Source organism: Macrotis lagotis, chromosome X (genome assembly GCF_037893015.1).
Source record: "Macrotis lagotis isolate mMagLag1 chromosome X, bilby.v1.9.chrom.fasta, whole genome shotgun sequence".
In the NCBI taxonomy this organism is placed as follows: domain Eukaryota; kingdom Metazoa; phylum Chordata; class Mammalia; order Peramelemorphia; family Peramelidae; genus Macrotis; species Macrotis lagotis.
The window spans coordinates 24,975,957-24,989,517 of NC_133666.1; the positions used below are offsets into that span (position 1 = coordinate 24,975,957).

At 40.7% G+C, this 13,561-nt stretch overlaps 1 protein-coding gene across 1 annotated transcript in view; it reads left to right on the forward strand.

Moving 5' to 3' along the window:
* OCRL (OCRL inositol polyphosphate-5-phosphatase) overlaps positions 1 to 13,561 on the forward strand; it is a 53,972-nt gene that overhangs the window by 20,111 nt on the left and 20,300 nt on the right. The window contains exons 11-15 of the mRNA XM_074208296.1: positions 2,627 to 2,743; positions 2,856 to 3,037; positions 4,360 to 4,471; positions 8,488 to 8,597; positions 11,026 to 11,161. Of these exons, the coding sequence (XP_074064397.1) occupies positions 2,627 to 2,743; positions 2,856 to 3,037; positions 4,360 to 4,471; positions 8,488 to 8,597; positions 11,026 to 11,161 (657 nt within the window). The remainder of the gene's footprint in view (positions 1 to 2,626; positions 2,744 to 2,855; positions 3,038 to 4,359; positions 4,472 to 8,487; positions 8,598 to 11,025; positions 11,162 to 13,561) is intronic.

Genomic DNA, 13,561 nt, shown 5'->3' on the forward strand with positions numbered 1-13,561 from the left:
AGTCCATCCATTACCTGGGGGAAAAAATGCCCCAAGACTGAAATTGTTATTAGATAATGTGGTCAGACTTATTTTGCTCAGGAAATTACAGAATCCCTAAATTAGAGGGACGGACCCTTCAGAGGCCAACAGGTCCAAGGTCCTCCTTCAGAGGTCATTAGGTTCAGTGCTTCTAGATACAAGGTCTAAAGTCCTCCTTCAGAGGCCATTAAGTCCAGTACCTTCCAGGTCTAGGGTCCCCCCTCCCCCACAGGCCATCAAGTTTCTCAACCTGCATAGGAATCACTGCTTGTGAAAAGGAACTCACTACCTTCTGAGATAGCCTATTCTACTTTTTTATAATTCTATTTTTAGAATTAGAATTTCTCTTGAAAATTTTTTCCTTTTTTTTAAATTTTAAATTAAGTGCTACTCTGGAGAGATTTGCAATTGTTTCATTTTCTAGAGCAGCAGGTTTTAGCTCAAAACTTGAGTTTTCTTTAAAGTATTTTGATCACTATATTTCTGAAAAATTGTTTCCCTTTGTAGTCCTAAGTATTATTTTATGCTTTTAAAAACTTACTCTAAGGGGGGGAGTCATCAGGCTGACTAACAAAGATATCCAAGGGGTCCAAGACTTAAAAAAAGGTTAAAAAGCCCTCTGTTGAGGGCTTTAGTCTATGCAGTTGAATTATTCATTTCATTTTATTTTATTTTGTTTTTGTGCCAAGGTAATAGGATTAAGTGACTTGCCCAAGGTCATACAAGTAGGTAATTAAGTGTCTGAGGCAGGATTTGAACTCAGGTCCTCTGGACTTCAGAGCAAGCGTGCTATCCACTGTGCCACCTAGCTTATCACTTTCAACCAGGGCTCATGGGGCTTGAGCTCTTCAGCACCCTTCTGGTTATTCTCTAACTTATCAGTGGACATCCTAAAATGTAGCCCCCAGAACTGAATGCTATGTTCTCTACTCAGTCTAACCAAGGAAGAGTCGGAAGACCTGCCTGACAAACATTGCTTGCAATTTTACTTATTACTTAGCAGTAATTTTACTTAGCAGTCTTTCGTCTTGCATCTGTGAAAGAGTGTACCCTATATGTAGAAATTTTTCTACTACTTTTGTAGACTCTCTTTGGGTATCAACTTCTTAAAGGTGTTGATATATTTTATTTGTCATGTTTTCCTTCTTTCTGACATATCCCCCAGACTCTATGCTTTTAAGTCACATCTATAGACTCCATGTCTGAAGTCAAATGATTAAATAATATTCTATATCGGATAGCTCTTTGTGCAGAGGGGAAGGAGGAATACTGGGAGAAGTTTGGGTTATGTAAAAACAATAACAAATTTAATTAATAATGTTAATAAGTAAGATAATCATACAAAGATAGAATAATAAAATAATTCAATAAATAATAAATTTTATGATTAAAAATGAATTAGTTTAAAAAAATAATAAAGCCATAAAATTTATTTATTTTTTTCTGACTGAGGCCAGATTTGAACTCAGGTACTCCTGACTCCTGGGCTAGTGCTCTATCCACTGCGCCACCTAGCCGCCCCTCATAAAATTTGTTTTTTAAAAAATAAAACAAGATAACCAAAGGAAAAATAATTGAGATATTTCATGAATGGAATGATTTCTTTTGTGGGGGGAGAACTGAAAGAAGATATTTGTTCCAAACAAGATCAGGCTTTAATTCAGCACTCTTTTGCACTAGTTGAATTTTAATCGAATCCTTTTAAGTCTTTGTCTTTCATCTGTGAGGCTGATTCCTCCACTGAGATCATCACCCCTCCCTATGGTTTTGGATGATCTTTGGGGTTGCTGTGCTACCCCTCCCCCCAAAAAAAAGAACCAAGATAGACAAAAAATAAATCCCAAAACTTTTGTCTCCAGGAGAGAGAGAGTACATTGAAACTCCTGTACTTGACAGCTCTCTAGCTTGGTGCAGGCCTTGCCCAAGTTTATGGTTCTTTGTGCCCAGGGATACTTGAGAAAGAGATGTTCTGCTTGCTCCAGCTATTTATGTTCTCATTTTCCAATGGACTCCTTTTAAAGGAATCAGTTCCTCAATAAAACTGATTATGAGCTATTATAGATATTGGAAGGAGGCACTATAGTATTGTAATTTTCATGTCTAGGTGTAGTTACTTGTTAACTGGTTGTTTATTAGTTATCCTGGACAAGTCATTTTTCTCCTGACATTCAGTTTCCTTATCTGTAAAATGGAGATAATCATTCTTGAGAGGCAGCATAGAAGTAAACAGAAAATCAGCCTTGGAGCTTCTCATGTGTAAATGAAGGGTTTAGCTAAAATCTCATGATCTTAGTATAAAACCTACCTCTAACATTTTATAGAGTTAAATGACTTTACTGCTCAATTCCTAAGACAACTTTCCAAGACCAGAAGTTAGAGATGGGCTGCTGATCTGCATAGTTAAAGGACATTCCCTTCTGGGGCCTTCCCAACACTGATGAAATCACAGGGATGACCAGTAAAGACATGTATTCCATACTTTGCAGATTTGGTAGGAAGAGAGTGCTTTGTAGACTTAATTGTTGGTACTCTACATATAACAAGTAATCTTAACAGTCAGTATTTTGACTAACCTTTTAAATGCTCTCTTTCATTTGTCTCTTAGGTTCAGTTAGTGCGCCTGGTTGGGATGATGCTACTTATATTTGCCAAAAAGGACCAATGTAAATACCTCCATGATGTTGTGACAGAAACTGTAGGAACAGGACTTATGGGAAAAATGGTAAGTTACTTCAGGTTGGAAGTGAGCTTTTTATCTGAGTTTCTATGAAATACCCTTACTTTCTTGGGTTTTTTTTTTTGTGATAATTGTGAATAATTGCTCTTCCCACCAGGGTAACAAAGGAGCTGTTGCTGTGAGGTTCTTGTTCCACAACACTACATTTTGCATTGTCAATTCTCATCTGGCTGCCCATGTGGAAGACTTTGAACGTCGAAATCAGGATTATAAAGACATCTGTTCCAGAATGACTTTCTTGGTCCCAAATCAGGGTCATCTAAACATCATGAAGCACGAGTGAGTATCCAGCTTTGCTATAGCTTCCTAGGGGCATGGTGGGATTAGTTGGAAAGCATGTTGTAAAAGATGAAGTGATATCATTTGATAAGATGGATCAGAAGGATAAGGGAGTCTTTAGGAGTAGTGGGCGCTCCCTAGGCTTAGGTCTAGAAAGGACCATAGAGGTCATAAAATCATAGAGTTAGTGATAAAAGGATTTGAACCCAGAGGCCCTGACTCCATACCCAGCGCTCTTTATACAGCTCAGAGGATATCATTGGTAGATTTTGTTCCAGGAATGGGATGAGTGAATGAAATCTCAGGGGATTTAAAGGGGATAGAAATCTTTTGAAAAGCTATAAAGTAAATATGGGGGTTTTTTAAGATATTGGAGTATAGGGGGTAAGGGAGAAGGGAATGTGAATGGTTAGTATAGCTTAGGGCTTAATATACAGGTGATTAGTGATAGACAGGATTCAGTTGGGAGTGGGTTATCTGTGGTGGAACAATTAGCAGATGAAAGCTTGTGATATGAGAAGATATGAGGTGAGTTGAGTAGTCAGTTGTGCCATCCAGATGAGCTAGAATACAGAGATCTGGAAACAGCCAGATCAACATTAGATGAAGTGATTGCTCATATCCAGACTGGGCCAGTGGTGGAAATTCAGATTAAATTCCATAGTGCTAAAGACCCTTGGGAGAGAATGCCCTTTGAAGTGCACCTCAGGCTCTATGTCATTCATGTGCAGATTCTTTCAGGTAACCCCCCCCCCCCCATTCCTGTCTCAGCAGGTCAGGAGTCCTTGGGCCACATAGCATGACAGGCTACTATGTCCCATACTAGGCGTATGGCACACAAACAGAATATGCCAGGGAAAGTCACAGTCTTTGTGTTAGATGGGGGCCTTGAAAATAGAAACTTCCAACCCTAGAGAGCGCTGACTTTCTTGCCCTGCTGCAGCAAAAGATCTTAGAGGAAGCTTCCAGTTTCCCCTTGACTGAAATGACCCCCAAACTCCATCTGGTTTAGGCTTGTGAATCTCTTACAGAGTTCCTGGAGTCTTTACCCCACCATGTTAGGGGGCATGTCCCTCCTCCCCCTCTATGGGTGTGGCAGGGAGGACCCTGCTTTCCAGTCATTTTGCAGCCCTTTGTCTCCCTCTGTAGGGATTCGCTGGGCAGAGCCTTTGTAGCTGGGGGCCAAAAGATGTTTGTATCAGTAAGTTCCCCTCCCTCTATTAGGTGCCCTGAGGGAGCTGTCTTGGCCCAGACATCCCCAGCCCTCTTCTTGAGTTTGGATCTTCATTCCTGAAGGTTCTCTTGTGTTTGTCTTCCCCCAGTGTTGTCATCTGGTTAGGAGATTTGAACTATAGACTCTGCATGCCTGATGCCAGTGAAGTGAAAACGCTTATTAGCAGAAGAGAACTTCAGAAACTCTTGAAGCTGGACCAGGTGAGTAAATGGCTCCCCATTTCCATTCCATAGCCATTGTCTGAGGTTAGTTTTAGGGTGGCAGAGGGGGAAAGGGTCTAGTGGCTTTCCAAGCTGGGGAAGAGAGTAGAAGTAGAGGCTCTGTTTTAGGAGCCCTGGACTTGGCAAGAGAGAGAGAAACACACACACACACACACACACACACACACAGAGAGAGAGAGAGAGAGAGAAATTGTTGTGAAAACAGCTGCCTACCTAGTCATTCAAGGAGTTTCTATTCAAATAGGGTAGCCAACAAAGACATATAGATTATGATAGGAATTAGACAAGTGATGGACTGGAGGGCTAATTGGGAAGAGCTTCCTGGAAGAGGCCGGGATTGACTTTGAGCCCAGATTTAAAAAGGGGGGAGAGGTGTGGTTGGACTGTGGGAGGAGGCAGGACTGTTCCATGATGATTTAGCTGGCTGAGCAACTGCCTTGGAAATGGGAGGGAAGAGCTGAGTGTGATGACTGATGGGAAGAGTTTGCTTAGGCCAAATGATAGAGATTGATATGCTGTGGGAAATGAGAGCAAACCAATAAGGGGGAGTACTGGAAAAATGTAAAGACTTCAAAATTGATTTTGAAATTGTTCTATAAAACTCAATTTGGGGGACCCTTGCCATTTTTTTCCCATGGCAGCGAATTTGTCTTTGAGTCTCAAATGTGACTTGAGGATTTCTCAATGAGATAATTTTTGTAAAAAAGAGTGCTTAGCAGCACAGTGCCTGGCCCATAATAGGTAGTGTAAATGTTGATTTAATCTCCTTTCCCTTGGAGATGGAATTTCCCTATGTGGTATTTGTGGGAAGGGGCAAGCCTAGGAGTCAAGGAGACCTGGCTTCTGACCTAATGTGGTCCTAGCTTGTTTTTGAGCATGCCACTGAATTTGATTTAATAAACATTAATCAAGTGCTTGATCTATACTAGGCTCCAGGGACTCCAAAGCAAACTCTAGTCCCTGTCCTCATGAAACTTCCATTTTACAGTGAGTCACTACAAGCAGATAATTGGAGGGGGGAGAGAGTAAGACAGCTTGATCTTAGCAGAAATGAATTAAGGATTCTTTAAGAGTTAAGGAGTGAGTCCATGCTAGACATAGGGAACAGACTGTGCAGAGACAGAGAGGCAAGAGATGAAGTACAAAGTTTAGGGAAAAGAAAGCAGGCTGGTTTGACTGAAAGCTAGAATATGTAGGAAATAAGCTTAGAAAGGGAGATCAGAGCCACATTGAGTAGGACCACATGAAAAATGAATGCCAATATGAGGAATTTGTACTTTATCCTAGAGGGAATAGTGAGCCATTGAAGTTTCCTACACAGGAGTAGAACATAGTGAAACCTTTGCTTTAGGAAATTTATTTTGGCAGCCGTGGAGGATGGTCTGGAGAGGGCCGAGACCTGAGGCAGAGAGAACAATTAAAATGCCGTTGTGATAGAACCCCAAATTAGGGTGTTAAAGGGTTAGAAAGAAGGGACAGATGTTTCAGAAGACAGAATTAAAAAGATTTGACAACTAATAACAAAAAGAGGGTAAGGGACAGAAAAAGGTCAATGCTGAAGGATGTGAATCTAATGTCTGGGAGACATTTGGAGAAGGGGATGGGTTTAAGGGGAAAGGTTCATGACATGTCCACTTTGGACCGGAGTGGTGCCTGGAAGTAGAGAATCTTTCATTCCTGAGCTGAGAAAGCATCTGTCGTGTGCCAATTACTGTTAGGAAGCACTGGGGCTACAGTGAAAGGCCCTGCCCTGAAGGTGCTCCTAGTCTTCATGTGGTCAGACAAGTGCCACAGAGGAGAAATCAATGGGAAAGGCTGAAGGAAGTCAGGAAAGACAGGAAGTGGAGATGAGGAAGAAGACCACAATGGGTTTCTTGAAGAAGTGGGGGGAGGGTTTTAGGTGAGACTGGAAGGAAGCCAGGAGAGCAGGCAGAAGAGACAATGGAGGGGAGAGTATTTTAGGCATAGGAGACACCTGGTGAAAAGGTATGGAGTCATGAGATGGACTGCCTTGTTGGAAATAGAACAAAGGAGGCTTCTGTTGATATATCACATAATATGCAGTGGGGGGGGGGGGTATAAGAAGACTGCAAAGACTGCAGGAAGAGGCCCAAGCTGTGAAGGGATTGAAAAGGATTAGGATTTTATATTTCATTGTCTAGATGCTAGAAAGCCACTGGGATTTATTAAGTGGGGGGTGGCATGACCAGACTTGGGTTTTAGGAAGATTGCTTTTGGCAGCCAAGTGGAGGATGTATTGGAGTGGGGAGGGAAACTAACTGGAAAGCTATGGAAATAGTCCAGGAGTGAGGTGATGAGATCCTACCCCCAGGGATAATCATATTGGGGGAGGGAAGGGAGGGCACGGGACTTAGGAAGAAAGGTAGTTTGGATTGTGACAGATCCAAGGAGATATGAGAATTGAGGATGGCATCTAGATCATCAACTTGTTGATTTGAAGGATGAAAGTTGGTAAGAGGGGGAGGGTCTTGGGGAAAAGATAATGAGTTCACTTTTAGACATGTGATGGTTACTTACAGTACATTCAGTGTAAGATGACCAAAAGGCAGTTGGAGGTGAAAGACTGGAGGAGAGAGGTCAGGACTGCATAATTAGATCTGCTCCAATTTCATAAATGAATCCATGGGAACTGTAGAGAGAGAGAGAAGCAAAAAGACAGACCTTGAGTTAGAAGTAGTGTCATGAAAAACTCGAGAGAAAAGAGTATCCAGGGGAAGAGGGTGATCAACATTGTCAGACACCAGACAGAGAGGTCGAGAGGGATGAGCAATTTTGAAAAAGGCCATTTGATTTGGAAATAGATCATCAGGACAATTTCAGTTGAATGATGAGGTAAGAAACCAGACCACAGAAAGTTTAGAAGACAATAAGAGGAAGTAGAGGCTCTAATTGTAAGATGAAGGATGAAAGCTAGTAGCTATGGACAGATCAAGTGAGGGGAGACATGGACATATTTGTTGGCAGGAAGGAAGTAGCTAGTAGTGCTAGTAGGCTGGGGGATATTGAAGATAAGTTCGAGAGTAGGGATGATAAGGGCTGAAGGAGGAGAGGTTGGGGGAAGACTACTGAATGACATGAGTTCAGGGGAGAAGGAGGAGCTGTCAGGGAATGACATTTTTTCACTAAAGTAGGAGGTAGGATTCTCAGCTGAGTGGCACAAAGTAAAAACATAATAAATACGTGACAATTGATTGAATAGATTTAAGAGTTGGAGGGAGAGCTATAAAATGAGGGAATTGGGCAAGATTATCTCCTTTTTTTTAAAGTTTTTTTGCAAGGCAATGGGGTTAAGTGGCTTGCCCAAGGCCACACAGCTAGGTAATTATTAAGCGTCTGAGACCGGATTTGAACCCATGTACTCCTGACTCCATGGCTGGTGCTTTATCCACTGTGCCACCTAGCCACCCCCAAGATTATCTCTTTAAGTTCCTTATAGTCTAATATTCTCTGAGTCTTTGAATCCCAGTCCTTAGAAGCTTCTAGCTTCACATTTGTGTTACAATTAATTCTAGGCATCATGTCCCCCCCTGTCTTTTTTTCTTTCTTCTGTTGCACAGGTCATCTTTTAGCCATTTTGCTCTCCTCAGCTAAGCAAAGAGAGTAAAGTTTAAACTAATCAATTTTGCTACTTGTATATCACCAAGGTAAAAATAATTGAGGAAGAACTTGAAATTCCAACTCCATCCCTCAAACTAAAAATTATTGGTAGAAGCCAGAAATTTAATTTTTCCATTTTATCATTGACCCCTATTAGCTTGGAGAATTGGCTGGATGCTACTAATTGAGTCTCTTGCCTGGAATGAGATAGGTGATTTAGAAATGCCTAGAGGATCTGTTGATTTGTAAAATGAAAAACTAATTGTCTTTGTTTTAGAGACCTTTGGGACTATGGAAATGGGTATTTAAAAATTAGGAGAGTGTGCAATTAGCTTGATGATACTGTATACTAATTTGCTGCTTCTTTCCATCACTAGCTAAATATTCAACGTTCTCACAAGAAAGCATTTGCTGACTTTACAGAAGGTGAAATTCGATTTGTGCCCACCTACAAGTTTGACCCAAAAACAGACAGATGGGATTCCAGGTAAAGGAGGAGGAGCCACCTCCTGTAATAACTTAAGGTCTGATGAAATATGCCTGTGAAACATCCTAAATGCCTCCATAGAGTGGCAGTGGTGAAAATAATATAATATCCAAATAATTTTTTTTGAAACAAAATTGGATTTTTTAAGAACTGGTATTAATAGATATATCCTCAAGAAGGGTGAGGAAGAAAGCATTACTGTTAGTGACATTGGCAAAGTTGAATCCACATTGATAGTCCCTGTTTTAGTCCCTTCTTGGATTTTAATACCACAGAAGATATACTTAGATTTGTTGCCTTCTTATTCATCTGCTACCACCAGCATCTTTTCTGCTGTCATCCTGCATTTTTTTCAAACCATTCTCTGATAATCACTGATCTTAGAGTTGATGGGTATCAGAATGGTAAAGGAGTGATAGCTGTGAGTATCCCAGAAGAGTGAAGGGGAAAGGCATTCAGGTTACCAAAGAACAATGGAAGTCTTCCTTTTGGAGGCTCTCAGTTTTAACTCTGTCCCTCAAGGATTTGGTTTCTCTCTTCAAGTTCCTGCTACCTTTTGGGCTTCTTCCTTCTAAACCTTTGCTGTTCAACATTTCCTATCTGACTGACCCAGAACCCTCAGGTAGAAGTGATGGGGCAGGCATCTAGGCACACTTGGTTCCCACTTAGATGTTAGATGGGGATTGAACTATACAAATATTGACCTAAGACAAATCAACACCCCAGGAGTGATTTCAACAGATTTTGTCTTTCCCCTTTGTTGTTTCTGTACACACGGTCTTGTAGCTACCTTCTGCATCCTGGGCAAAGGATTCCTTCTCCTCCCACTATTATTATGAATTGGGTCTCTTCTTTGGCTGAACTGGGTCTCTTCCCTGGCCTCCTAATATGCCAGGAGCAAAGTTCTTCTTTTAAAAAGGCCAGGGTTGCCCTCTGCATCCAGGACCATTTCCAATCATCCTTATCCATATCTGGCCTCTGGACCTAGATGTCTACAGAGGAGAAAGTGAGACTGGTGGCTTTTTTTTAATTAAAGATTTTATTTGAATTTTACAATTTTTCTCCCAATCTTACTTCCCTCCCCCCACCTCCCCACGGAAAGCAATCTGCCAGTCTTTACTTTGTTTCCATGTTGTACATTGATCCAAATTGAGTGATGAGAGAGAAATCATATCCTTAAAGAAGAGACAAAAAGTATAAGAGATAACAAGATCAGACCATAAGATATCTGGTTTTTTTTCCTAAATTAAAGGGAATAGTCCTTGGTCTTTGTTCAAACTCCATGGCTCTTTATCTGGACACAGATGGTATTCTCCATTGCAGACAGCCCCAAATTGCCCCTGATTGTTGCACTGATGGAATGAGTGAGTCCATTAAGGTTGATCATCACCCCCATGTTGCTGTTAGGGTGTACAGTGTTTTTCTGGTTCTGCTCATCTCACTCAGCTCAGCTCATGCAAATCCCTCCAGGCTTCCCTGAATTCCCATCCCTCCTGGTTTCTAATAGAACAATAGTATTCCATGACATACATATACCACAGTTTGCTAAGCCATGAGAGACTGGTGACTTTGAACAGCACTCCCCACCTAAATCCAATTCATTTGCTTGTCACAGTATCACATACTCCTTGATGATAATGGCCTTCTTCAAGATTGAAGGACAAAATAACAACCTGTGGGCAAAGTTATATGTTCTTATATTTGTTTGTTTTGATACGTCTAAATTTGTATTCTATTACAAGAAGATATAAGTCATAACTTCACAAAAACTTACTTATATCTTATATGCAAAATCTGGAGACAGTGGGCACAAAATTAAGGGGCAAGTAAGTCCCTGTTATTAGAAATGATATATTTCATCCAGAGAAAGATCTATGGAGTCTGAATGCAGACCAGAGAATACTATTTAAATATTTAAAATTTGTTTTATGATTTTCCCTTTTCATGTTTTTCCCTTTTGTTCTATATCTTCTTTTATAACATGACTTATATGACAGTCTGTTTAATATGATTGTACCATGTATAACCTATATCAGATTGCTTGCTGTCTTGGGGGAGAGGGGAGGGAAAGGAAGGAGGGAGAAAAATTGGGAGCTCAAAATCTTACAAACTATCTTTACATGTAATTGGAAAAAAAAATATTAACTGAAAAAAAAAAACGGTGTGTTGGTCAGGTTTCCCATTCTGGGGAAGCAAGCATTGGAGGCATAATTAGTTGTTTAGAATGAACAGCTCCCTTGTCTTCTGCTGTCAACATAGTACTTGGTAGAACAAGGGAGGGTTAGGGTTGTGCTCCTCAAGGGTGTTGCCACTATTGTGACCTCCTACAGCATGACCCTTGGTGCCCCAAGGCAGAAGGCACTACAGTCTGGATAGACCTTTGGACTCATCCAGTCTAGTGTTGATGTGCATATTCCTTTATTTGTAGTGGGAAATGTCGGACTCCAGCATGGTGTGACCGAATCCTTTGGAGAGGGACTAACATTAATCAGGTCCGCTACTGGAGTCACATGGAACTTAAAACCAGTGACCACAAACCCGTCAGTTCTCTCTTCCTCATTGGGGTAAGTGAATTTTTTTTTTCCACTTAAGCATTTATGAAATGTCTTCCTTTGTTCCTAGAGTATTATGGGGCTCTTAGTCAAGAAATCAGTTTTAGAATTAAGGACTGAAGAGTTGATGTACTAAAGGTGTTAAAAAGAGATAAATTTCATAGTGATATGAATGTCCTCTCTGGGCCTTATAATTGTTACCTAGGTCCCATGAGAAGCAGCATGCTGTGGTGTGGCAGTAGGAAAGCAGTAGATTTGTCTGAGACCTGGGGATCAAATCATCCTTCTCTGAGCTGTTTGACCTTGCCAAAAATCATTACCCTTCTCTGGGCTTCAGTTTTCCTGTTGTGTTAAATGCGGAGGGTTGAACTAGGCCAGGGATTCTTACCTTGGGGTCTTTGAAGTTGTTTTCTTTAATATTTTGGTCAATGTATTTCAATATAATTGGTTTTGTAACGATGTGCATTTTGTTTTATGTATTTCCAAACATGATTCTGAGGAGAGGTCGATTGGTCTTTAGAGTGCTTAAGGGATCCAGGATACTAAACAAAAATTAACTACTTTTGAAGTCCATGAGCCCCATTGGGAGATTCAGCTCAATCCTAGTACAGGAGGGGGCCCCCAAATAGGATGGAACTTACAGAGAAGAGGAGGGGATAATATTTCTGCCTTCTGTATAATGCTTTTCAGTTTGTGAAACATTTTCACAAACATCCCATTTGATTTTCACAACTCTATGAGGAAGGCAGGACAGATTTAAGTAAATGAGGAAACCTGAGGCCCAGGGAGGTTAAATGCTTTGGCAATGTCCTATGACCATTCTGTGGTTAAACTGAGCCCCAAACTCAAGTTTTCTAATTCTTAATCCAGAGGCCTTTTTACTTCACAATGATGGTGTTGCCCTAGAGGAAAATAGGTTAGACAAAGGTTTTGCACCCCTGCTGCCTTCTTTGCAGGCTAGTTTCAAGGCTGTGACTTAGAGACTTTTGCATGTGTGAAGGGTCTTGTACCTAAACAAATGTACCAAATGAACCTTGAGTAAATCTGAACTTAACAGGCTAAAATCAGGATTGGGGATATGGTAGTGTAACATCTCCCCTTCGGAGGAGAATACCGGTCCTCTACACTCTGACATTACAAAGTATGGCACCTTGAGTGCTTGGCATATGTTCAAGTGACTGCCTACAAGTTAGATTGGAGTTCAGAACATTCTTCTGTTACTTCTTGATATGTAGGAAGTATTGATGGAAAGCACACAAGCAGCATCGAATATTTGACAATACTTTAAGGGACCTCAGCCTTTTTAAGTAAAAAGCACTTTAGGAGGGAGATGGTTTCCTTTCTTAGACAGGAAAGCTATGAAAGACTCATCATCTTTTCAAGTTGAAAACAGTTATAAAACAAAAATAAAAATATTTATCGGTCTTGTACTTTTGACCAGTTAAAGTTAGAAAGAGCACTTTCCCGGGCCAAGAAAGACAGGGGAAGAGTCATCAAAGATAAAGGAAGGGCAAAAGCACTGAGGAGACCAACACATCTCACCTGCCCAGCCCTCTCCTGCTTCATGCTCTTTTATTTATCTCTGGGCCTGTTCTTTACTGTCATGATCCTTAATTCTAGGTGAGAAGTGGGTCTAGAAGAACAGTCATCTCACCCTCCTAGCACTTAAGGTTTAAGTAATTTCCTCAAAACAGTGCAGGAAGATCATTAGTAAGAGTATTTTTCTCATTTCACAGATGAGGAAACTGAGGCTCAAGAAATTGAGTGACTTCCTTAGCTTTTAAGTATTGGAGCTGGGCATCACATTGCAGTTCTCCTGATTGCAACCTTGATCTTCTGAAGACAGAGCTTTGAGAATGTTAATTCTCATGTTCTCTGAAAAACATAGGCTGGAAGAACGAACCTTTGACCCTGTGTGGTGTCCGTGTCCTTGCATAATATTCTATAACTGTCTTCTGCTCCTTGGTATTTTTATTATTTTTTATTTTTTTAGGTTTTTGCAAGGCAAATGGAGGCTTGCCCAAGGCCACACAGCTAGGTCATTATTAAGTGTCTGAGGCTGTATTTGAACCCAGGTACTCCTGACTCCAGGGCTGGTGCTCTATCCACTGCACCACCTAGCTGCCCCATCCTTGGTATTTTTAAAGAATCTCATTACTGTTTTCCAAGTTTCCTAATTTTCAGTTTCTCACCTGTCAAACTGTACCAGCTTCTCTTTGTTAAGCAGCCAGTTTCTGAAAAGTTCCCTTTTCCCCCACAATAGGTTCTTTGAATTTGCTAGTCAGTCATTCTGGGAGGACTCTGATTTGGGGGTGGGGGAGGTTATTTTTTAATATTGCATACTTATTTTTATTTTTTATATTAATAGTATGTAAAGATGGTTTTCAATGTTCATTTTTGTAAAATTTTGAA